The following is a 26345-nucleotide window of genomic DNA, read 5'->3' as shown; positions in this document are numbered from 1 at the left end:
ATTTCTCTCCTGATTCAGACAAGAAGACCCCCCAACCCAACCAACCCCCGCCCCCCCCCCCCCCCCCCCCCGCCGGAGAAAGCAATATCATGAACAGAGGACTTTTTTGAAGTTAAATGTCTTAATGGTGGATTTGTTTCCCACAGTCATGCAGCTTTTCACTTCACAATTAATGGACTGGAGTGGTGTGGATTACTTGAGAAACAAGCTCATCTTCATCTTGGATGGCCTGAGGATTAGTATTTTCAGCACATTTTTATGTTTGGGAGAACTACTCCTCTGTACACAATCACATCCACCCCTCGTGCTTGGTCTGCGGTGAAGGACCTCTGTTCCCGTCCAGTGGGCTTGTGTTTGTGTTTGTGTGGGAGTGGGTTGATTTACTCTGTGTTAACAGTAGCACAGAAACAGCTCTGGACTTACAGGAGTGTGTGCTGGTGTTGTTCTGTGACTCTGTGTTGTCAGGTGTATGTCGTAGCGTCTCGTCTCAGCTCCACCTGTGATTTATTTATTTTTCTTTCTCTCCCTCCTGCTGTTTTTCTTTTCACTCGTTATTCTGGGTCGCTTCTCTTCGTAACTTCCTTCTCTTGGCCTTTTGTTCCTGCTCTCAGCATGTGGACCCAGATGGCAAAGACCTTAAAACAGACATATTCCCACAGATACACACTCTAGCGCTGCCTCTGAACCCGATCCATGGGCTTTATTAACTTATCATATGGGACTCATATTGAACTAATGTCAGTCATCATGAAATCACCTTCACGATATACTGTATAGCAACTGTGGAGTGATTTATCTACTTATGTTATTATGTTGTACTGCAAAGGATTTTATTTTGAAAGATTTAATTTCTATAATATTATATATATATATATATATATATATATATATATATATATATATATATATATATATATATATATATATATATACTATATACTATAAGTATATATATACTATAAGAATATTTCATTAAAAATAAATATGAATATCTTTCAAAACATGATATAAATATAAATGTAAAATAAAAAAACTTAATGTAAAATTATGTATGTGTGTATATATAGTACATTACTTTTATACATTTTTGTTTAGATTTATGTATAAATAATTTTATATTTTTTATCAATATTTATATTTTATAATACCTAATAAATATGAAGTCAAATCACCATATATATATATATATATATATATATATATATATATATATATATATATATATATATATATATATATATATATATATGGATTTTATATTTTTTATTATTATACCCATCTTTCTTTCTTTGTAGCTTGACTTTGAGTATAAATACATATTGCTAGAAATTAATATATATTTTATACAATATTACTTCACATTCTAAATAATACAGCTATATATAGGTACATATATATAAAGCTATGTGTAAGTAGTACATTATGTATTTTTTATACATTTCTAGATTATTTATGCATATTTTATTTACAATTGTGTGTGTGTGTGTGTGTGTGTATATATATATATATATATATATATATACAATTTTATATATATTTTTAATCTATATTCTAGATTTATTTATACATTTCTTTCTTTTTTAACAATATTTATATTTTATAATACTTAATAAATATGTATGTATATGTATATATAAATATATAATAATAATAAAAGTAATATAAACATATATAATAAATTATAATTTATGTAGTATATGTTCATAAAATGCACGCACTTTCAACTCCTGTTGTGTGCATGTTCATGTTTAGTAAAACATAAAAAAAGATCTGGACCAGAATGATCCATGTTTTAATGTTTACCAGATTGCAATATTATTAAAAATGTAACTAAGTTGCTTTATTCTTTCTGTCTGATCCCCCGTAGATTCACGTTGCTGCTTTATGGAGTTTCTTTCTACACGTTGTCACATCCATCTTCTTCTTCTAAGCCTGCAGGGTCAACATCACGTAACTGAGTGTGGTTTTTAATATCAGCCTGTCATTCAATATCTACACCGACTTTCATATGGAAGAAGAGAAGAGATATCACGAGAAAGAGAGACTCTTAAGAGTTACAGGGCTGTGAAATCCTGTCTGATGGCCCTCAGGATATAAAACTAATCACACACACACACACACACTCACTCACGAGGCCTGGATGAGCACGACGTCTACCGAGAGAAAGTGTCGGGTGCTGGAGGTCACGCAAAGGTCATGTGCACTGGGTGGTTCTTTCCTGTCCAGGGTAAAAGAGCCGCGAGACAGGACAGGATGTAGGCCATGAGGTCACTTCCTGCTGAGGTGTAAATTTAGCTGGTGGCTGTTGATGATGTTAGTTATCGGTTGGCATTTCTCTCCCACTCCCTAAAGTTTCCTCTAGCTTTCCTCAGGAGTTTCTCTGCACACTTACTCACATCCTCGCTGCATCCTGTCCACCATACATCATTTCCCCGCTGCATTCTGGGATGTGTTTTATGAGTGACTTTTTTATGCGCATGGTTTTTATTTTTCCATGGCAACAGTGGATGCTGTCAGCGGAAGTGTGACACCTTCCTGTAACATCATCATTTCAAAATTGCCCCTTCAGTCATGAACGGCTGCATGCCAGCATTTGCAGTTTCCACAGATAACTGAGAGATATTTTCAAAATATTTATGAAAAACATATTTAAAAGAACGTCTTAGCATGTTAAATATTATCATATTATTTTATGTAATTTTTATTGAAATAAATATAATATAAATAATACATTCTCATTCATTGTTTGTTTGTTTAAATGTTTCTTAAAGGTCATTTATGTTTTGGTGTTTTCAAATTCATTTTTTTATACTTTTGTCTAGTTTTCGGCTTCTCTGTCTCTTCAGGGTGGATCTTCATGATGTTGTTTGACAGTCGTGTGTTTCTGTGCGTGTGTGTAACAGGTGTGTACGTTTATCTGTAGCCAATGTCCACTTTCAACCGTCTACACTTCATTTATCATCAGGACACACTGATTCATGTGTTTCTCTTCTGTGAATATTGTTCCACTTTGAGATGGTAAAATAATTGAGTTTCTCTCACTCCTTCTTCATGTGTGTGTGTGTGTGTGTGTGTGCGTGCGTGCGTGTGTGGTGCAGATAAGAAGTCAGGCTCTCTGAGGTTACGTGACCCACAGTCTGTTTACAAACACAGCAGTCGACCCCCAATAAATCACTGTCTGCGAGTGTGTGTGTGTGTGTGTGTGTGTGTGTGTGTGTGAGGGAGGACAGGTGCAGCCAATGAAAATCTGTTCCCAAAGGAGCAGGTTTAAGATCAAAAGATCAGCTTCTTAATTTCTTGATGCAAAAAAAAGAATAAATAAATAAAGTTAATGCACATAATTCAGTGACACCTGTGTTTTTAAACCTGTGTGGAACTATTTGAATCTTTTTTTTTTTAATTAAAATGTTTAAATAAACAAAATAAATATTTAAATTTTAAAATAAATATGATGATCTATAAAGATAAATTAACTACTCCCCCTATTGGAAGAAAATCGCCGCACACAGTACATAAATAATAATAAACATAAATAAATGAATAAACTGGCTCTGGTCACCAACCTCCTATATAACATTAAATATTTACACTTTATATTTTTGCTTGCAAATTTAAAATAAACTACTATTTTTGAACAGACATCAAAAGAGAAACAATATATGTATACAGGCTAGATCTAGATACTTTAGACACGCATACATAGAAGAAATATATAAACAAAAAATATGTCCTAAATATTTCATATGCTAAATGTATGTTATAAACAACACTGTGTAGGAAATATGTTTTCCTAATGAAACATTTACATTGCTTAACCTTCAAATGCCAAAATATACAGCAATATTTGCTAGAAAGGGCTAAATAAATAAATAAATGTTATATAACTTAAAAATAACGTTTTAATCATTTTAAATCATTTTCATTTTTTGGTGTATTTATTAAAATTTAGAAAATTACATTTTTATCCCTTATGGGTATAGTGGTTTACATAAGTGTGTGTGTAGAGCAAGTGTGCAACAGTATTGTTTATTATAGTATTTTATTAGTGTATTTCTACTAATGTGAAGTGTGCTGCAAATATTGTGATTTCTATGATTTTGTAAAGTGAAGTATGCAGTTGATTTGTGTAGTCAGTATTGGTGTGTATATGAAGTGTTTAGTGCTCATTTGGTGTTTTTAACACTAGAGCTTGACTGGTGGAGGATGAATGAACTGACGGGACAATCCTGAGACTTCACAGAGGAAGAGGGGAGGACAGATGAAAGAGGTCAGAGGGACAGAGAAAGGGTTAAAGCTGAGCGCTCGCTCTCTCTGCTTCACCTCTCTGAGCAGAGATTCATGAACATTCAGCTGCTAATCACTGTTTAAACACACTTCAGCGCACACACACACACATTGATCTGGTCCTCACGTATCAATCCAAGACCTGTTCTGCAGAAAAATAAGACTTTTAACCTTTCAACTTCCTCACATCAAATCTGAAATATCTCTCAAACGTTGACGTTTTAGAATTTACTTAGAATTTGTTTCATTTTTGTCCTTGACAACAGGAAATCATCTTTCACTTGTTTTCTAGAAAAAAATAACCTACTTTCGGGAAAGGAACAATATGAAGGGAAAGACAAAAGGACAAAAACATGTTCAACATGTTTATATTTCCAGCTCGGCTGAAGTCAGATGATCAGATCACTGTGCCCCAGACTGCCAGACATGAGCGGGAATATCAGGAAATGGCATCTCAGTTTCCTGTTTCTTCCAGAGAAAGCCTCAATCCATCCCTCTCTATCTCTTGTGTTTCTCTATCTGTGATGAAAAACATATCTGTGTTACCCTGTGGAGGGAATGTTTCCAGATCAAAAACAGTCTAAGTCGCAGTGCTGTCTTCCTTTAAACACCATGAACGCGTCTGTTAACTGACCCTGAGGCCGGCAGACCCCTGGCCTTCTGCTCTAGAAACATTACAAGATAAAACCATCCATCCTCAAAGCAGATTCAGATTCCAGATCTTCAGAGCCTTGACAATAAGACACGACAGCTCTGGTCAACAATCATCTGAGAGTAACTCTTCACCTCTCCATAAGCTTTACAATGTGAAGGGGACTTTAGGGCCATTAATGTAGGTGAGGAGAAAAGAAAGGGTCAGACATGTGGAAGTCTGGAGAAAAGAAAGCGGTGAGGTTAAGAAGTTATTGAGCTTGTGTGGGTTTTGTTTTTTTAAATAGAGATCTAGAAAAATCATGTTTTTATTCAAATAGTATATAAAATATATATAAATGTGAAATGGCTAGATGTATGAAAACAAATATGGTCTTTCAGAGCAGCAGCAGCAGCACGTGACAAAAACAGGACGTGTCTTAATAATACTTTTAATCAGGATTTGTCGCCATCTGCTGGTTATTATGGGAATCGCTATGGGTTTTCAAGCACTTCAAATGGAAAAAAAAGAACGTATTACTGTAACACTAACGCATTATACATAATTTATTAATATATAATTTATTTATATTAAATTCTATCAAAGGTAGCACGGTATTACCATCTGATACATCTTTATATCATAATAACCATCACAGAATTTTTTGTAAAGGGCTGAGAAAATGTTACATCCCCAAGTTAGGAATGTTTAATGCTCCAATAATTAATAATAAAGAAAATAATAAAAATACAAAGAGTGAGAGGGGACGTTTGGGGGCTTTATTTAATAATTAATTAGGATCATAAAGAAAAGATTATTAATAAATAAAAACAGATATAGTTCTCTTATAATTGTAAAGTTTGGGGGCCATAATCTAATGAATAATTAATGAGAATAATAATAAAAAATACAAAAAATAAATAAATTTTTAATTTATGAATACAAATACGAAAAATATCCAAATTGTATAACAAGAGAGAAGAATGATGTGTTTTTAGTCTAATGTTGAAAAAAAATTAATAAGATTAAATTACATGTAATTACTTACATTAATATGACCATTTAAAATGATTCAGTCACATATTTATATGGAGGGGGAAACGATAACATATAACGATGTATAAAATATTAGTAACACTCACTGATCTATTATAGAGAATTTAGAACACTGGTAACAGTTTAGAACGTTCGGTGTTCGTCACGCTGCTGTCATGTGACAGTCACGTGACTTAACTCCAGCTCACTTCCGGACTGAAGAGAGGAAGAGAGGAAAAGTTGCCCCTCGGGAGTGAAAAAAGTTTTATCTTTCGATTAATTCCTTGAAAACTAGAAACGCAGCATCGTTAAATCTCATCTGCGTTTATCGGAGCATAAAGAAGGTCGCGGTGCTGTAGTGATCGGTGTGAATGTTCGGGATGTCAACCAACAATGTGTCGTATAACGAGCAGGGCTCGCTGGAGTCCGGGGTGGACGCTGCGCACGAGAACAGCAGCATCCCCGCGAGCGTCAGCGGAGGACTCTTCAGCGCCGACTACAAGAAGTAAGAACCCCGGAACACACACTCACATGATCTGCATTAATATGCTGTTCACTTCCACAGTGGTTCCTGTGTGAGAACTGTAGTCAGAGCATGTGAGGAAGAATGTTTTTGCGTATGTTTGGGTGTCCTGTGGACACGCCTTCTTTTTGCGAACTGCTCATTTGGGTAACGTTACTTAAACATATTGTAAGGTTGGAACTATTCTGCTTCATTTGAGAGATCAGCTGCCTGTGTTATATCTGCATGGAGAGCAGGTTAAGCAGCCTTAAAGAGTTATTACTTAAATGCCAGTGTGAGAGAGTTTTGGGTCAGTTCACAGTTTTGTCACTTTACAATACAGCATTTTTATCAGGCTCCTATGTGTACGTTTGGAATTTCACTTTAATGACATGAAATAGTTTATTTTCATTGCCATTAAAGTGAAAAAACTGAACACAGAAACATAGAAGCATGAGAAAAAAATACTGATTTTAGAAGAACATTTCAGACAGCTCTTCATTTGCTTTTCTGTCTTTTTCATGGTTGATGCAAAATCATCACAAAGATATTATGTACCTGGCTGACATTATAGAGTTTTGTTAATTTTGCGAACATGCCTTGTGTGAGAGTTTTGTTTAAGAATGTAATAAACTACTTCATAGCAAAAGTGTCTATTATTGAGTTAAATTACAATTACAGCAAAAGTATGTTTATAAATTAATGAAATTACATTATTAATATATAGCACATCTGCACGTATCAGAGGATAAATAAGGGTATAGATGGATAAATAGATACACACATTGGCCTGTTATTTTAATTAAATATGAAATATTTCTAGCAAGACTGGAGATATATTGCTAGTAATATTTATTAAATGTGCATGATAATTAATTTGATGTATAATATTTATATACAGATACATAAACAAATGTGTACTGTATATAGGCAAATAGTTTTAAATGAAAAAAAAAAAATTGAAGAAAAAAACTGTAACCAAACTTATTAAATCTGTGTGTGTGTGTGTGTGTGTGTGTGTGTGTATATATATATATATATATATATATATATATATATATATATATATATATATATATATATATATATATATATATATTAGGGCCGGGACTTTAACGCGTTAATTGAGATTAATTAATTACACAAAAAATAACGCGTTAACTAAGATTAATTAATTACAGAAAAAAAATTCCCGCATTTTTAATAACACCGCGGAACGTTTCTCACTGGATGAGTTTCGGCGGACCGATTATACTGAAGCACCAACTAGCGTTCGCTTCGCATATCACCGCAGCACATCGAACCTCAAGTATCACCTCAACGCAAAACATATAGCAGCTAGCGTGGACTTTACACTTTATGTTGAACTATGTATTATTTTGTTGGTGCAACTGGCAGTTTATGTTGAACTCTTTATTGTTTTGGCCAAGGTTATTGAGAGTTGGACTTAGTATGTTATGGCCTCTGAAGCAACAGAGAGATGTTTTCTAATAGTCAGTGTTTCCAATGTTCTGAATGTAATTGACAGTCTTGTGTTTTACTTAAAAAAAACACTTTACAGAAGGTTCCAGCACCTATAAGCTTCCTGAAATTCTGAAATGTACTATTTCTAAATTGTTTCTAAATATGCTATTGCTACACTTAATGGCAAAAATTTCACTGGTCTGCTAGACTTGGTTGAACAAAAATAAACAATATTTTGTTGCTTAAGCTTATGTATTTAGTCATTATTCAATGGTATACTATAAATCCATGTGAAAAAAAAAACTTCTCATTGTTCTCAGGTCAAATATTTATATGCGATTAAAATTAATTAATTTCGATTAATTAATTACAAAGCCTCTAATTAATTAGATTAATTTTTTTAATCGAGTCCCGGCCCTAATATATATATATATATATATATATATTGTGTGTGTGTGTTGCTAAAAAACAATCCCATAATTCTCTGGTGGTGTTTCAACATTTTTAATCTTGTGTTGTCTTGTAATCTCATGTCCTCCTCCTCCTCTAGGGGTCAGTATGTCGTAGTATCAGAGCACTATTTTAACTTTTGATGCCGATATCACATCAGTATTAGTGAAACTAAACCTGGCTCACTCTGGCTTCTACGTGACACTATTGTTCCCGCTAATGCGTTTCATAAGGTGCTGCCTGGAGCTCACGGGACTGGACTGATCTACACACTGTGTTTGTCTTCTCCAGACTCTTTGTGGTTGACAACGTCAAACCCTCATGTCCACGTCCTATGGGATCTCAACTCCGTTTAGCTCTAAGGGATCTGTTCCAACAATTATAGTACTGAATGACAAAGTCCCATCCTTAGACAGGAAGTCTGTTGCTGCTTCCTACATTAATGAGCCTGGTAATTGTTTCTAATCTAATGGGACGTCAGAGAATCGTGTCATCATTTATTCATTCATTGGTACTAGATCGTATGGATTCCTTTCTGCTGTTAAGAGGATACTGTTTAAATCCGCCTCCTGATTACAAGATGCTGGTTTTCAGTTGTAGCTGATTGTGTGTGTGTTATTGGTGTGTTGAGGGTTATAACGGACGAATGGTTAATGTTATTTAGGCCTAACTGAATTGGCACTCTCACATGACTGCAAGCAGGAGACTGAACTCATGAGTGCAGAGACACAAGGAGAACAGCACTGCAGGGGGAGTTCACCAAATGGTTAATTTTGGTTGATTAATGGAAATGTACTCCCCTTTATATATTGTGCCAATCCTGTATGGCTTTCCTTTATCTGTGGAAGCAACCACTGGACATATTAGATAAAAAACAAACATTGTAATCTTGGCTTGAAATGCTTAATGAACTCTTGCACTGTATTTCAAGTTGTATGATAGAATTGTATGATTAACAAATCAAAATGTAAGCTATTATTCGCTAACAATCTTCCTCTTCAGTCAGCTGTTAATTCAAGACAGTGAGTTGAAATGACTCCTAAATCATATTGATTCATGAACTAATTACTCAGTCCAGTCTGTGACTCGATCAAGATTATATCCTTTTATTCATGAGAACCAGCTTCTTTACTTCTGTTTTCTAGTTCTGAGTCATTTGCAGTGAAAGTTTTTTATTCAGCAAATAACAATTCAAATTTTGGTCCATCCCTGTCAAATAGCTGTAATATGACTTCAGTAGACTGTATGGACTACTTTAATGCAAGAGCCTGTTGTTGAGTGAGTTATTTAGTTGAACTTTATTTGGAGAACAAATCAGTTCAGCTCAACTCATCAATGATTCATTCAATCCAGTTTGTGAACACGCTTAAACAGCTTTCATTGCCAAACTGGCTCAAAATAAAGATTTGTTCACTGCTTCCATTCTGTTTCAACTCAATGAGTCATTTGAATCGATTCCCAAGTGAAGGGGAAGATTATGAACAAATAGTAACTTAAATTTCAGTCAGTTTCTCTCTGAAAGCTGTCATATGATTTTAGAAGACTTGTATAAATATAGGGCATGAGTCGTGTGGACTGCTTTCATTCAAAAACCTGTTGTTGAATTCATGAACGAATAATTCAGTCTATATTATAAACTCGGTTAATCTGTTTTGTTTGATAAAATCATATAATAATTCATTGTTTTCTGCTCCGGTTTGCAGGTTAAACTCATTGATTCTGTTGCAGCAGTCAACAGCTTAGAAGGGAGGTTTATCAGCTTTATTTCAGTCTGTTTCTCTTTGGAAGCTATCAAACGCCTTGAAAAGACTGAATATATTGCATGAGTTGTATGGACTTCATTTTATGCATCTTGATCAGCTGAGTGATTCTGGTTCAGTCTGACTGATTAATTCCACTGTTTTCAATGAGCCTTGTTGTTCTTGAGAAACAGGTTCACAAAATATTTTTCCTGCTCCTTCCTCCGTCTCACTATTCTTGTTTCAGACTTGTTATATTTGAAGTTTCACGTTACCAGGATAAGCAGAACTGCCGTGAACGACGAACACAAGCGAAGAGGTGATGAAAACCTCGGTCTGAAGATAAGAGGCTGTACGCTTCCTCTAAAGGGAGGTGACCACAACCACGACCGGATTGGATATGAGTCGCTTTAGCACTTTAGATGGTTTAGTTGGTGCCGTTTTGACCTAAATGGACTATCTTTCCATTTCACCCACTTCCTTTATTGGCTACAAGTCACAACTGGTGCTTAAATGGATGCAGCTTTGCAAGCTCTGGATCTTCTGAGGTTGATTTTCTCTCGAACCAATCTGTTCCTGAGGCTTCATTGTCCTCTAATGGAGAACCAAAAGTGAAAAGCTTCTTCGGACAACTGACCAGATCTCAGGAGATCTTTGAAGGAAAGTAGGAGAATTCTTGAGTGAAACATTGTACCCTCGCGCTCATGGATCTAATTGGTGTGTGATGGTCACACTGGATGGTTGTGCGACTGCTGCACGTGGACATTAACCAGATGATTGAGTCAGGCTGGAGGATAGCGCTGTCTTGTCCCTCTCTGGTCTTCTTCATAGAAACCAGTAGACATTGGCCGTCAAACTTTCTCTTAGCTTTAGCTTCAGCTTCTTAGATCTGGTCTTCTGGGCTGGTTTGGAGAAATGGATGATCTCATAATCACGTTTAAATGTTTTCTAAATGGATTTATGAAGATAAGCAAGGCTTGAGGAGCTTTTTGCAGTGGATGGCTCTTCCAGGGCTTTGTATGGATCTTCTGGATTGTTTCCACTGCTGTGGTTTGTGATTTTTAGTAATTCTGTTCATGTACAAGATGAACGGAGGATTGGGCAGCTTGCGCTTGGATGCCGTCGGAGTGATGCGAAACGCTCTCGTCTCGGCTGAGAACCTTCAGCTCACACTGAAATCAGACTTCGGCTCGGAGGAACAGGCTCTGACCAACAAGCACAAAAGCAGTGACGAGGAGAAACCAAGCAAAGGGTAGGAGAAATGCTCAAGTAAAGCCAAGAAAGCATGCTTTTTCAACCACTTTGGCGGTTGAAAAAGATGTTAAAATCAGACCGGGATCTTGTGTTTGTGTGTTTTGTTATTTGCTTCATTAGCTCTTTTGTTGTCTCATTCTAAATATTTCTGTCTATCAGTTTGTCTTCTTATTCATTGGTTGAATTATTCAAACACTCACATGATGGTATGAGCATCCTTATAGTCCGGTTTTATGTTTCAGTTCCTTTGGTTGAATAATGGCAGACTGTCGTCACATTGTCTGAAGAATGTGGCTCTCTCGTGGTGTGTATGTAAATGACAGCACTGTGTGGATGGAGGAATGACCAGCAGTTTCCATTAGCTGGGATTGAGATGGTTTTTACTGGGTTTTTGGTAATGAAGGCCTGGAATTATTATAGTTTTTGTCAACCAACCCAACCTAAAGTATTTACTTGAATTATCCAGAGATTTAATATAATAAAACATTTGTATGTTCGCGGTCTTTGTTGTCTGTTAATTGATAACATGTTATTCAGGTAAAAAATAAATAAAATAAGATAAAAATGTGTATTGTATTTTAAAACCAATAGAATTGCCCAGTTTATAGTTTATTATAATATTTATAATATATAATAACATTTGAAATAATTTTCAATATAGTTAAAATATAAACACAAATATGCAATTAAATAATATAAATATTTAGTTATATGTATAAATATACCATTTATAATGAATTAATGTTTAATTCTAAAAATATATTCTAAAATATTATTGAAAAAAAAATCTAAAAGTATATGTATTGTGTGTGTGTGTGTATGTATACATTTTTAAAATATATAATTTTTTTCAATGGTTCTGAGTTTTTGAAACAAATGTGGATACATACATTCTTTTAATTTTTATTTCATTTACAATTAGAGAACTGAAGCTCTAGTTTAAATACAAATCTCTAATTATGTATAAATATCATTTATAATAAAATAATGCTTAATTATTAAAATATTCTAAGATATTAAACTAATTCTAAAAATATATGTAAGATGTACGTGTGTGTGTGTGTATATATGTATTTATATGTATATATGTGTATATGTATATATGTGTATATATATAAGATATTTTTTTATATATTTTTTTTGTGGTTCTGCTATTTCTTGATAATACAGATACTATTTATTTTTATTTAATTTACAATAAAAGAACAGAAGCTGTGGAATAATGGTAAATCACTGGCACCAATATGAAAGCCCTGCTTACACTTTATAACTTTCACTGGTGCATTTTTATAAGAGTACATAATCTGAATGAACCAAATCCTTCTTTCACTGTGTTTAAATATGAATTACTGAAATGCTGAATCATTGCTTTCTCTACAGGAATGAGGATCTGAAGGAGATGCTGGAAAGCAACAAAGATTCTCAGAAGCTGGAGGCAATGAAGAGGATTGTGGGGGTAAGTCATCCTAACAGACAGAGAGCTGGTATTAAAGGGATAGTTCACCACCCCCCAAAAAAAGAATGTGGGTAAGCAAACTGGTCCCCATTGACTTCCATAGTATTTTTCCATACTACAGAAGTCAATGTGAACCAGCAACTGTTTGATTACCAGCATTCTTCAAAAATTTAATCTAAAGAATGAAGCTCACACAGGTTTGGAACCACTTGAGGGTAAGAAAAAGATGACAGCATATTCATTTTTGGCTGAACTGTCCCTTTAAGATCCAGTCTCTGATTTAATGTCTGCATTCATCACTCAGGATCAGTGTGCTGCTTCATTCTGTCTCATCAGATGTTTCTTTCTTTCTGTCTAGTTGATTGCCAAGGGAAAGAATGCATCTGAACTCTTCCCAGCGGTGGTGAAGAATGTTGCAAGCAAAAACATTGAGGTAAGAAAATATATAAAACGCACCAAAACATGCTCAAATCAGTTTTCCTCACTGCGCTTTTTGCTTTGACTTGAGAGTGAAAATCGACTGCTGAACACAAGTGTTCGGCAGCTGTGAGGACCCCTGTAGATAGTGGTTATTTTTGATCGGGCTTCTCACAGGGAAGCCCTTGTTGATGAAGAATGAATGTTTAGATGGAAGGAAGATTGTCTGGACAGGATGATGGAAAGACGCGAGTGGTGGTTGGCTGAAGAAAACGGCTGCTGTTTTGAGGGGCTGGTGTGTAATTTGGTGGTCCAGGGGCCCAGTCACGTCCTCTCTGTCTCCCCCACGTCTGATGCTCAGTGCTGGGCAGCTGTGTGCAGAACGCTGTCGCTCTCTGGAGCTCAGAGACACGGGGACGCTGGCATCGATCCACACACACACACACACACACACACGAGACCACAGGTGTGAGCATTGATCCATTCACTGCAGGGTTACACACACACACTCACACTCACACACGAACCCCATGATTTTCAGTAAAATGTGTTTATTTAATGGTAAAAAATATTTTGATATTATTATTTTTTTATTAATTACTTTGTAAAATCATTTTGCAGTTTTTTATTTTTAAATTTAGAAAAATGTAAACTTGATGTCACCGACACTCACAGACTCACAATTTTTATTTATTTATTAAACATGTCTATATTGTTTTTATTGATAAAAAAAAAAGTATTTCAGTAAAAAAGAAAAATTAGGTATTTAATTACATCACGTTAAACTAAATGAAAATGTTGACAACTACCTTAAAATAAGTTTACATTTTCTTTTCAATATTTAATTTAACATTTACTTGAAGGTTTTTTTTATTATTGTTTTGCAATGGTTTTACTTTTAATTTATTAAGTAGTATTATAAATATTTATCAAATATAGTTTGGAAAATATTACTATGTGTTTCTTGCTATTAGTTAGAGGTCTTTTTTGTATATCATGAGTCAATACGTTAATTTGCAATTTTATTTTCATCCCATATATATTATTTCTCACTAGTAATAATGAAATAATGTCTTTATTTAAATTTATTTGTAATTTTATTATTTTACAGTAATTTATTTTAGTCCATTTTAATTAACTTTTATTTAGATTTTATAAATTAATAAATAAATAAATTAATTTTTTCACTTTCAGGTGGATGCTTTTGAGGTTTTGGTTTAAAATTCTGGTTTAATTCACAGAATGTACTCTAACTATAACTATAACAATAACTGACCCGGTAACAACTATCTTACGTGGATAAAACAATCTCTCTCTCCATCAGGTTTGTTTTTCTGTTCCTCCTATAATTCTGCTTCATAAATGCCAGCGGTTTATTTAGTCGCTGTCTAATTATTATGCGCACGGCTGCTCCAATCCCTGATCAGCAGGCCGCAGTATGTAAATGTGATTAAACAGAGGGGCAGATGGGTAATGTCTCTCTTTATGAAGTGAGTGATGTTTTTCCATTTGGCTGGTAATCGCCGTGGTGATGATGATGGAATGCGTCGTCATGACTCCCTGATCGCTAACGACCTCTCATCACCCCGAGAGCTGGACGCAATTATTCGGAGAGCCCACCTTTGACCCTTCACCTTTGATCAGCACAAGCTGATCAGACTGTTTCATGACAGACGCAGAGTTATAAAGATGGAAAATGAGTTTGTTAAAGCAGGGATTGGGAGATGATTCTTCTTTGTGTGCTTCTTAAAGCTTTGTTTCTTTCCTGATGTATTTCTGTAGGAAACTGAAACAGAAGCAAATGAACCCAGAATAGTAATGAAGACATTGAATGTGTGTGTTTTAGCTGAAGAAGCTGGTGTATGTGTACCTCGTCCGGTACGCAGAGGAACAGCAGGATCTCGCCCTCCTGTCAATCAGCACCTTTCAGCGGGCGCTCAAGGTAAGCCCCGCCCCTTTCCTCTCCCATGATGCTCTCTTTTACGGTTTACACGATGCCCCGCCCCTCACTAGACCGTCATGATTAGTCAGAATTAAACTGAAATTATGATATGGCTTTAAACAATTTTCAAATCACAAAGGCTACAATTGAATGAACTTAAGTCCATTCTGAATATTCGTTTTGTAATTTTATAATTTTGCTGTAAAATAAAAAAAAATGTTGTTTTGTTTTTATTTTTCTTACATTTTTATTTTTAGTTATTTTAAGTAATATAAATTTATAGTATTTGAATTTAATGTAATAACCTGTTTTACCAATATTCCATGCCTAACATATTGCAAAGGCTGTGTTTTAAATAAATAAAAATAAATGGTGGTTTACCATCAGAATGAAAGTTTGATGATTTAACATGTGAAAGGAAGAAATAAAGGCAGCCATAAATATTAGTTCTGTAATTTGTAGTTGTAATGTAAAATAAAATCATTTTTATTCTGTTATTTTTCTTAAATGCTTGATTTTTATTTATTTTTTTATTTTAGTAATATAATATATAGTAAAGCAATTATTTGATGAAGTATTTAGTAATGTATAAAATAGCAGTAATAATGTTATTTGTTGTTCTATATTTATTTTATTTTTAGTTATTAATAATAATAATGGAATGTTGTAATTACTGCTATTATTATTATTATTATTTCATTGCCATTTTAATATATACTCCAAAAAATTTGGCCAAAATGTGTGCTGCCTTACAAACAAGGACAGCTAATTTTTTTTTCAGAAAAAATGCTATTAAATTCTCCACAAATAACGCAGCACTAGTCTCCTCTCATTAGGCTCAGCCGCTCAGAATGAAAGTATTGCCTGTATTTTGGATCAGCACTTAACACACGTCTTCATCGTTGATGTGTAGGATCCCAATCAGCTGATCCGAGCGAGCGCTCTCAGGGTCCTGTCCAGCATCAGAGTTCCCATCATCGTCCCCATCATGATGCTGTCCATCAAAGAAGCATCCACTGACCTTTCACCTTACGTGCGGAAAACCGCCGCTCATGCCATTCAGAAACTCTACAGGTTATTCACGCATTCACACAGATGTGCTCACTGAATGTTAACGAGCGAGTGTTTTACAGAGGTCTCTGATTTTCTCTTCCAGTCTGGACCCAGATCAGAAAGAGCATCTGATCGAAGTGATTGAGAAACTCCTGAAAGACAAAAGCACGGTAAAATCTCCACAAACATACACACACATGACCAGTTTTTTTTACTATATGTGTATTATTATCATCAGAATTTTATTAGTGATGAAAATGTAAAACATATTAAGATTTAATAGGATTAAATGGTCTTTGGAAATTGTTTACTTTATGAAATTGTTTTTCCTTTAAACATTTTTTTTAATAGCAAGTGTTGCAACGAATTGTGTAAACTTGAAAAATATAATTTAAAAAAAATATATATATATAGATTAAAAAGAATTTATATTCTGTTATTTTTGTGTTTTTTAAGTTTGTTTGGAACAGGGTTATTATAGTTAACAACAAAAAAAAAAAGAACCAGTTTATAAATTAAAATAAAAGTAACAAGGTAAAATAAATGTAATACAATACATTAATAAATTAAAAGTAAAAAAGTTAAATAAAGGTAATACAATAAAAGTATTAAATTAAATCAGACTAAATTATAAATAGAATAATTTAATTCTGCTTCTAAACACAGGTGGGAAATTTAAATAATAAATACATGGGATTAAAATAAATTATATATTTTTTATCTGCCTGTACAATATTGAAAAACTTTTCTTTAGCTTTTATCAGATTGAAATTGACTGGATTTACAATCTGACCAGCTGTATTTAAAAAAAAAAGCTGTTATAAATGTAAAAAAACGAGCTGAACTGAAATAAGCTTATCAAGTTTAATGCATCATTTTCCATTAACTTTAATTTACAGCGTACAGCCACCAGATGGTGTAACAACACCACATTCATTTCTGTCTGACTTCCCTCTATCTGAAACGCTTCTGGCAGTAACATAAACACTTCCTGAACTCAACACATTCCCGCAGAGGCCTTGGACAAAGTCTCAGCAACACATTATCTTCAAACTCAAATCTGAGTTATGTGTGAGGGGTTTCAGCTCACATTGTCCTCATAGGCTTTTAGCGCAGGGCTGTATTTCACCTGTAGAGCTTCCCGAGTATGCGCTGGAAATGTTTATTGGGACATAATAGACATCTCTACGAGCTTCCCCTGTATGCTGCTAAAGGCAGCTCGTTGGGATGTGTTCCCGTTGATGAAATATGAGCGTGTGTCTTCAATCTGATGGCAAGCACAGCATCAATCACAGTTGCGGCGTTCCAGCGTCTCTCTCTATCTCTCCTCGCTCGCTGATGACCCAGCATTCCCTGTTCCTTCTCCCATCAGTGCGGCCCGGCCTTAATTAGAATTCATGACAAAATGATGCAGGGAAACGTCCTGTACCCTTCATAATTTTACAGGAAATTTATTGTTATTAGAGGAACCATTTGCTTAGTGTGAATTTTTCCATTAAGGTCTTGTCAAGCAGCAGAGACAGCAGAGGTGTGTGTAAGGAAGAGCTTTGTTGATGGTGGATGGAGTTTACCTTGGAGCTCCTGTTGGGAAATATGGGAACTGAAAGATGGAGAGATGATAGCTAAAGATGAACGGGAAATAGAAAGATAGATGGAGTAAATGAAAGAAATTAAGATTGTTTAACATAACATAAACTGTTATGCATAATTTGGATTACATTTATTTGGTAATGTAGTCTGACTACTTTAAGATTATTTTTGACCTAACTTGTTTATCATGTTGACTGGAATGTGATTGTGTGCCAAATCTATAGTACACAGTTAATATGTATTAACATTTTATAGTTATGGGAACGAGAAATAAAAATAATAATTATATATATATATATATATATATATATATATATATATATATATATATATATATATATATATATATATATATATATATATATATATATGAAAAAAGTATATCAGTTAGATTAAGATTTTATATAAAATGAATCGATATAAACGTATGTATATAAAACAAAGTACTATTTTAAATTAAATTCAACGTATAATACGATATACAAATATTTATAAAATTAAATTATTTATCAGAAAACTTTTATATTCATATAATTAAAATTGTATAGTATAAGAATCAAAAATTTAAATAGATTACAAATAACAAGAAACATTTATATAATTAGTTAGATTTAGTTGTATAGGTATATGATATTGTATTTGTTAAATAAAATAAATTGATAAACATGAATTTATTTGTAAATTGTTTATCAGAATTAAAAGTATATCATTTAGATATGTTTACAATAGTTAACACACACACACAGACACATATATATATAAATATATATATATATATATAACACACACGCACACAAGAAAAAAAAAACTTTTTTTTTTTTTCTTATCAGAATAACTCAAGCCAAAAACTCTCATCTCTGGTGTTGTAAATAATAGGCTAAATGTTGCAAAATATTAACTCTTTCCCTGCCAGTGATTTTGAAAAAAGTAGCCAGCCACTGCCAGCATTTTTGATGACTTACACTAAAATTTCAATGTTATATTGTATAAATATGTGAACATGCAATGAATCAAAACAAAGAACAAAAGCCTCTACTTTTAAACAATTAAAAAGATTCATTCTAGCTTTAAATATTCCTTTTCTAATCAACACTTGAATATAGGCAAGTATCACAAAAAAAAACAACATTTTGAGCAAAAAGCTGAGAAAATCACTTTTTTTTAAAATCAAATACTACATCTAGATCATATTCTGTAATATTATCAAAACCAAGATGCAGTAGATGGCTCCCATCAGTACTCCCAAAGGTTGCGCAGTCCTTTACCGTTTCCTGGATCTACATTTCACTCTGTAACATTAGACAGTTTTCATTTATATGTGGTTTATTGTTGATCATTGCATTATTTTATATATGCATATGCGTACATATGAGATCGCTCATTTCTGCGTCTTCCTCGAGTGTGTATTTGATCGGGGCATTCTAGACACATTCAGGAGATGTGTAATAGGACCCCCGGAAAATGTTGTGTCTTGTGAGGAAAGAGTTCATTCATGGCTGTTGTGTAATATTTATAGGCTGCTAATTTTCTCAATTCACCTGCCACCGGCTGATGTGGCAAAAGGATAATTTTATTTTTAAACCTTTACCCTTTCTGTAAAGGTCTAAGTGATCAGTTACATGTCATTTCGTTCCTCAGAGCTGGAATTGAAGTCACATGATGATGAATGAAGCACCTGACCTGCTCAAACTCTCTCTGTCTGTGTGTGTGTGTTGTTCACACACACACACACACACACACACACACACACACACACACACACACTCTCATATACTGTAGTTCATTAGTCTAAAGTGAGAGTGGTGGGTTATATTAGCTTGGTGGGAAGCAGAACAGGTTGTCATCTTCCAAGCATCTGTTTGTTTTGAGACCACACTGAGGTTTATAATTACGACGCATATATAACCTAATCAGCTTAATTTGCAATTATAAACCTCCAGCACAACTTTAGGGTTGCTGCAGGAGAAGCGGGTGAGTGATAATTGCACAGAAGCTTTGGTGTGTGTGTGTGTGTGTGCACATCATGTGTTTGTGTGTCTCTGCACAGTTTTATAACTTCAGACAGTGTAAGAGCAAATGTGTACAGTTGCTTTTTCTTCATTTCATGTGTGCAAATGTAATGTATATTTATAGCGAGGTTCAGTTAGGTGGTATTACAATAATACCCGATTTTCTCAAACCAACACTTTCCACGAGTACCAAAGCATAAAACTAATGTCACAAAAGCATAAATATATATATATATATATATATATATATATATATATATATATATATATATATATATATATATATATATATATATATATATATATATATATATATATATATATATATATATATTTTTTTTTTTTTTTTTTTATATATTTGTGTATGTTTGCATGTGTATGTCTGTCTGTAATGTGTGACAACCAATCAAAATCAAGAATTCTAAACTTTGCTCTACTATTTTACCAAATAGTGTAAAAACAGTTCAAACTGGTGAATAAAACAATAGTCAGCATTTGAAGTGGATCAGAACCTTTCATCAGAGTTGCCCTAAAACCAAAACGCGTTCTGGTCTTAGGACAATTTTGAACTATTTTTTGATCCACTTCAAATCTTGTCTACTTTAGATGAAAGTCTTCTAACCGTGCTGTTTATCCTGTGTGTTTTTTTTGTTGTAGCTGGTTGCTGGCAGCGTGGTGATGGCGTTTGAGGAGGTCTGTCCGGAGCGGATCGACCTGATCCATAAGAACTATCGCAAGCTGTGTAACCTGCTGGTGGACGTGGAGGAGTGGGGTCAGGTGGTCATCATACACATGCTGACCAGATACGCCAGGACGCAGTTTGTCAGCCCGTGGAGAGAGGTCAGCTACTGTCTGTGTGTTTGCGCACAAGTAGTATTTCCTTATTATTTTAAATATTTTTAAACGTTTTGTTTTCTTTTTCAATGCTAGCGTTGAGGGTTTCAGGTAGGAAGTAGGGATTGAGAGGACTTTCTATTGTAACTCTGACTGATTTTTTATGTGGACTGTAGTGATGGTCTCAGGAGAGAAAGTTGCTGGTGTTCCTTTGATCATTTTTAGAGTTGGTTTAATGACCTTTTGGATAAAAAAAAAAAATGTATTCATTAATTGTGTTTATTATTGTAGGACGCTGTGTTTGACGAGAACAGTGAGAAAGCGTTTTATGATTCAGAGGAGGAGAGGAAAGTGGAGCAGGTCAAACCGTACATCATGGATCCAGACCACAGACTCCTGCTCAGAAACACTAAACCACTGTTCCAGAGCAGAAACACTGCAGTGAGTACACACACACACACTGACCTCTGTTTAAAGGAATATTCTTGGACCAAATCTGTCATGATTAAGTAAATTCTGCCATATTAAATATTGATACAGCTATATTAATTTTGTAATATATATTGTAATTAATATTGTAATAAATAATGTTTATTATTTATTAATAATTACAATTTATTATTTAAATTATTGTTTTAAATGTTTTACATTGTTATTATTATTTTTTAGTGATACACCCGTTAGTCATTGCATTTAGTATAGTTTAAACATTTATATAATAAATATTAGTATAGTAAATATTATTAAAGCAGCATAAATATAAACATTTTGCCATTTGGAATATTTATGCAACAGTATTAATCATAATTATGTTTAATATTACTTCAGTATTAGTTGATAATAATAATAATAATAAGAATTAATGTAAAAATTCTACATATTGTACAGTGCAATTGAGAAATTATATATAAGCAGTTGTTTTATTATTTAGGCCCATTATTTCTCCTTTTTCGCTTCTGACAAGATAGCTAAATTTTAGCCAATCATTGCTGATTTCATTCCTTTAGATAAGGTTTGCTCCATTGCAACTGATAATTATATCTTTCTTCTTTCTTATTTCATATTTGATCTGTAATATTTCTTTAAGACACTCACATACTCTCATTTATACACACACCTGCGCTCTCCAGTTTTCTCATTCTCCCTCTCTTATGCTCATTCTTGTTCAACTGAGCAATAGCGAAGGCCTTCAGGATGCACCTGAGTGTGTGTGTGCTTTGTGTTTGAGTGTGAGTGTGTTTGAACATCAGAATATTAGCGGGACCAAGGCTGTATCAGACACAACTCCATCATGCAACACACACTCAGCCTTAGAAATGTGCTCAGAAAATGTTATTCCCCCTACATCACACACACAGAGTGACTCGAGTCCTCCATCAACCTGGAAGCTCAAGGTCTGTGTATGTGTGTTTTTTGTAGTGTGTGTGTGATATGTTTTGATTAAAACTTGTCCTGCTTTGTTCTACACTCAGTCTGCACTCTGTCTTTATCAGCTCTCTCTCTCTGATGTGTTGAAGTCTGCTGTCCTGTTCGTATATTGGGGTCAAAGTAATTTGGGGAAGACAAAATCATTACATACATTGAAGGCTTCCTAATCTATCACCATCTATCTCTTTTTCAACCTCGCTCAAACCTTCCTCTTTCTCTCACTTCTCATATCTCTGGGACTCTCCACCACGTCTTCCATTAATCTGTCTTCCTTTCATGAGCTACTTTTTATGTACACTTCTCTTTTTCTCAACTTATAAAAAACATACCATGGAAAAGGCATGATAATATTGTGTTTTAGTTTCTTGGTACCCCTTTAAGTACCCATTTAAAGGCATAGCTCTTCATTTATAGCATTAATCATCTCACTTTGTCAGGTTGTGATGGCAGTATCTCAGCTCTACTGGCATTTGGCTCCTAAACATGAACTTAACATCATCGCCAAGTCTCTGGTGAGGCTTTTGAGGAGCCACAGGTAACATGCACACTGTGAGAGAAATGAGATGGAGATGATATCAAGATCAAATCTGTCATTCTTAATCCCTGGCTTTGGTTTCACTCTTGGCTCTTTTAGGGAAGTTCAGTTCATTGTGTTGCAGAACATCGCCACCATGTCCATTCAGAGGAAGGTACTTCAGACTCACTGAAACATTCATCCTGCTTGTCTTATGAAACCCCAATATATTATGAACAGTGTTAATGATGTAAAATCAGTTAGGCCTAAATGTATTAGTCCATTTGGTAAACACTGTGGTGATATTAGAAGTAGGCCTCAATTCTGAAGGAAGTCATGAGGTAAAATATGAAGTAAATCACATTTGATGTAAATATTGAGGTAAAATCAGAGGATGGGCCTTAATTTTGAGGGATATCATGTAAAATATGTAATAAATCATAATGTAAGATCTGAGGTAAAATCAGAGGTATGGATCAATTCTGTGAGAAATCATGAGGTAAAACATTAATTCAATTGCAGATCTGCAATGGTTAGATCTGAGGTAAATATTGAGGTAAAATCAGATGGTGGCCTTAATTTTGAGGGATATCATGAAGTTAAATATGTAATAAATCATAATGTAAGATCTGAGGTAAAAACAGGTAATATCAGGTAGGGATCAATTTTGTGAGAAATCATGAGGTAAAATATGAAATAATAATGTAAGGTCTGAGGTAAAATCAGAGGTATGGATCAATTCTGTGAGAAATCATGAGGTAAAACATTAAGTAAATTGCAAGGTTAGATTTGAGGTAAACACTGAGGTAAAATCAGAGGGTGGCCTTAATTTTGAGGGATTTCATGAAGTTAAATATGTAATCATAATGTAAGATCTGAGGTAAAAATAGGTAAAATCAGAGGTAGGGATAAATTATGTGAGAAATCATAAGGTAAAACATTAAGTAAATTGCAAGGTTAGATTGACATTGAGGTAAAATCAGAGGCTGGCTTTAATTTTGAGGGATTTCATGAAGTTAAATATGTAATCGATCATAATGTAAGATCTGAGGTAAAAACAGGTAAAATCAGAGGTAAGGATCAATTCTGTGAGAAATCATGAAGTAAAATTAATCATAAGGTAAGATTTGGCTTAAACACTGGGGTAAAATCAAAGGGTAGGCCTCATTTCTGTGGGAAATCATGAGGTGAAAAATGATTAATAAAAAGTAATAAATGTGTGGCCAAGAAGGTTTCCAATACCCAGAATTTGTGCTCTGCATTTCACCCATCCAAGTGCACACACACAGTAGTGAGTATTGAACACACACACACACACACACACACACACACACTGTGAACACACACAGTTGGGGGTTCGGTGTCTTGCTCAAGGGTCTTACCTCAGCTTTGATATTGTGGGTGGAAGAGAGCGCTGGTCATTCACTCCCCCCACCTACAATCCCTGCTGGTACTGAGAATCGAACCCACAACCTTTCTGTTACAAGTCAGACTCTAACCATTAGGCCACAACGGCCCCCTAAGTAAATCTTTGGTGAAAAATGAATTTAATTGTAGGGTAAGATATGGGGTAAACACTGAGTTTGGCTTCAGTTATGTCCCAAGCAGACTAAGGGTAGTATCTTACATTGATTTTATCACACATCATCTGAGGCAAATGCTTAGTTTAAATTTGAGGAATAGGCCTAATTTAAGCCACAGATAAACTGATGTAATTTTATCTGATGTATTTACTTACCTCAAGGATGTAAACCTTGAGGTAAGTAAATGCTCAATTAAAATTTGAGGTAGAGCCAAATTAGCCTAGTCCTGAAATGTACTGAAGTAATGTCTGAGGAAAACCTGAGGTGAAATCTGGGGTATTGGTTGAGGTAAACACTGACTGAAAATCAGAGATACAAATTTGATGTAAATTAAGTATAATCTGAGGTGAATAGTAAGGGCAATAGTCTGAACGTAGAGTGGATCAGAGACATTTTCTGTTAAACTGAGGAATGCAGGTAAAATGTTTGGTAAAAGGGAAAATGACAAACACTAAAATCTGAGGTAAAGTCTTTATGTAATCACTAAATCTAAAGCCCTGAGGTAATGGCTGTGCTGTTTTTAGGGAATGTTTGAGCCCTTCATGAAGAGCTTCTATGTGAGGTCTACAGATGCCACGCACATCAAAATACTCAAGGTAAAACATAGACTTACCTTCATTCAGTCTTTGTGTTTGTGTTAATGTACAGTAGCCATGAAACTGTCGTTACCTGCTGCTGATGTGTTGTGTCTTCTCTTTGTGGCTTGTGTTTAAATCCTTTAGCTGGAGATTTTGACTAACCTGGCTAATGAAGCAAACATCTCCACCATACTGAGAGAATTCCAGGTACATTTTAATAAATTAAATTGATTCTGAAGGGGGGGAAATACTAAGATTTAGAAACACAGCTGAGGGATAGCAGGTTTAAGCAGCTATTTGTGTGTTCCAGACGTATGTGAAGAGTCAGGATAAGGCGTTTGCGGCAGCCACCATCCAGGCCATCGGCCGTTGTGCCACTGACATCTCTGAAGTGACCGACACCTGCCTCAACGGCCTGGTCCTGCTGCTGTCCAACAGAGACGGTAATCACACACTCACCTCGCTGGAGCCTTTTGATTTTGAAGTTATTGCTTAGTTATCAGTGGTGCTTCTGGTTGCCTTCAGATGGCAGTATGATGAAGTTCAATGATTTGCAGTGTAAAGACAAAACTGAGGATAAAGACAGAGCCATTATCTCCAGAGATAAAAACCTGAATATACTTCTGACAAATCCATGTCATAGTCTCAAAATAAAATTATATATACATGTGTTAAACTTTAAAACTGCAAAATATCTTCTTCGTATTTATTGAAAAGTGCAAACAATTATTGATTCATGGAATAATTTCTTAAATTTAAATCACTGTAATAAAAAGTATTTTTTTTTAAACGTTTTTATTCAGAAATTTAATAATGGACATTTTAAAGGATTTCTCCTTGAATAATTGTATCATTTTTGCCATAAATTACATTAAAATATTCTAAATAGTTGTTATTATTACTATTTGTATTAATATTTTAGGTATGTTTATATTTTTGCATTTTTTTAAAGACCACGTTTTTTAAATAATTTTAAAACAATGTTTTGAAATTATATTGTAATCATATTTTTTTAATTAATTGATTTGTTGATTTTGCTAAATATATATTTGAATATAAATAATATTTAACACAAATGGCACACACTGTACAACTGGTAAAAGTAGAAAACACTTTTAAAAATATAGTTTCTTAAATGTTTATAAATATTTAAGTGCAAAATATGGTAAACTGCAGCATTTACCTACAAAATGGATCACAAGGACTTGATTTATCTGACTTGAAATAACTACTGTGCATAAAAGAGAGGACATTTATATATAGGAGCGTGCGTATTAATTCCTCATCTCACAAATGTTGTTAAGTTGCTGCTTAGTTACTCCTCAACACTGGTTAGTTATTGTTAGCTTACTACAGTAAAAACAGTGTATTCCTGTGTTTCTTCTCTTCATAGAGACTGTTGTCGCAGAGAGCGTCGTAGTCATCAAGAAACTTCTGCAAACACAGCCGTCACAGCACAGTGACATCATCAAACACATGGCCAAACTCTTCGACAACATCACTGTGAGACAACTGTAGTGTTATAGTGTGCAACCACAGTCTGATTCTTATAAGTTTAACCCTTTATGACTGTATTTATAAG

At 34.2% G+C, this 26345-nt stretch overlaps 1 protein-coding gene across 2 annotated transcripts in view; it reads left to right on the top strand.

Annotated features, from left to right (window-relative positions):
- Positions 1 to 6147: 6147 nt before the first annotated feature.
- The window catches only part of LOC127985676 (AP-3 complex subunit beta-1), a 95734-nt gene continuing 75536 nt past the window's right edge, over positions 6148 to 26345 (top strand). For both annotated transcript variants that reach the window (XM_052587729.1, XM_052587728.1), the window contains exons 1-14: positions 6148 to 6455; positions 12740 to 12815; positions 13174 to 13248; positions 15079 to 15174; positions 16088 to 16248; positions 16331 to 16397; positions 20484 to 20666; positions 20952 to 21101; positions 22526 to 22623; positions 22723 to 22777; positions 24710 to 24781; positions 24908 to 24970; positions 25074 to 25206; positions 26157 to 26266. In XM_052587729.1, coding sequence (XP_052443689.1) covers positions 6322 to 6455; positions 12740 to 12815; positions 13174 to 13248; positions 15079 to 15174; positions 16088 to 16248; positions 16331 to 16397; positions 20484 to 20666; positions 20952 to 21101; positions 22526 to 22623; positions 22723 to 22777; positions 24710 to 24781; positions 24908 to 24970; positions 25074 to 25206; positions 26157 to 26266 — 1473 coding nt within the window. In that variant the 5' untranslated portion in view covers positions 6148 to 6321. The remainder of the gene's footprint in view (positions 6456 to 12739; positions 12816 to 13173; positions 13249 to 15078; positions 15175 to 16087; positions 16249 to 16330; positions 16398 to 20483; positions 20667 to 20951; positions 21102 to 22525; positions 22624 to 22722; positions 22778 to 24709; positions 24782 to 24907; positions 24971 to 25073; positions 25207 to 26156; positions 26267 to 26345) is intronic.

The sequence above is a fragment of the Carassius gibelio genome, chromosome B21, assembly GCF_023724105.1.
Source record: "Carassius gibelio isolate Cgi1373 ecotype wild population from Czech Republic chromosome B21, carGib1.2-hapl.c, whole genome shotgun sequence".
Classification (NCBI taxonomy): domain Eukaryota; kingdom Metazoa; phylum Chordata; class Actinopteri; order Cypriniformes; family Cyprinidae; genus Carassius; species Carassius gibelio.
This window is presented reverse-complemented; position numbering and strand designations above follow the sequence as displayed.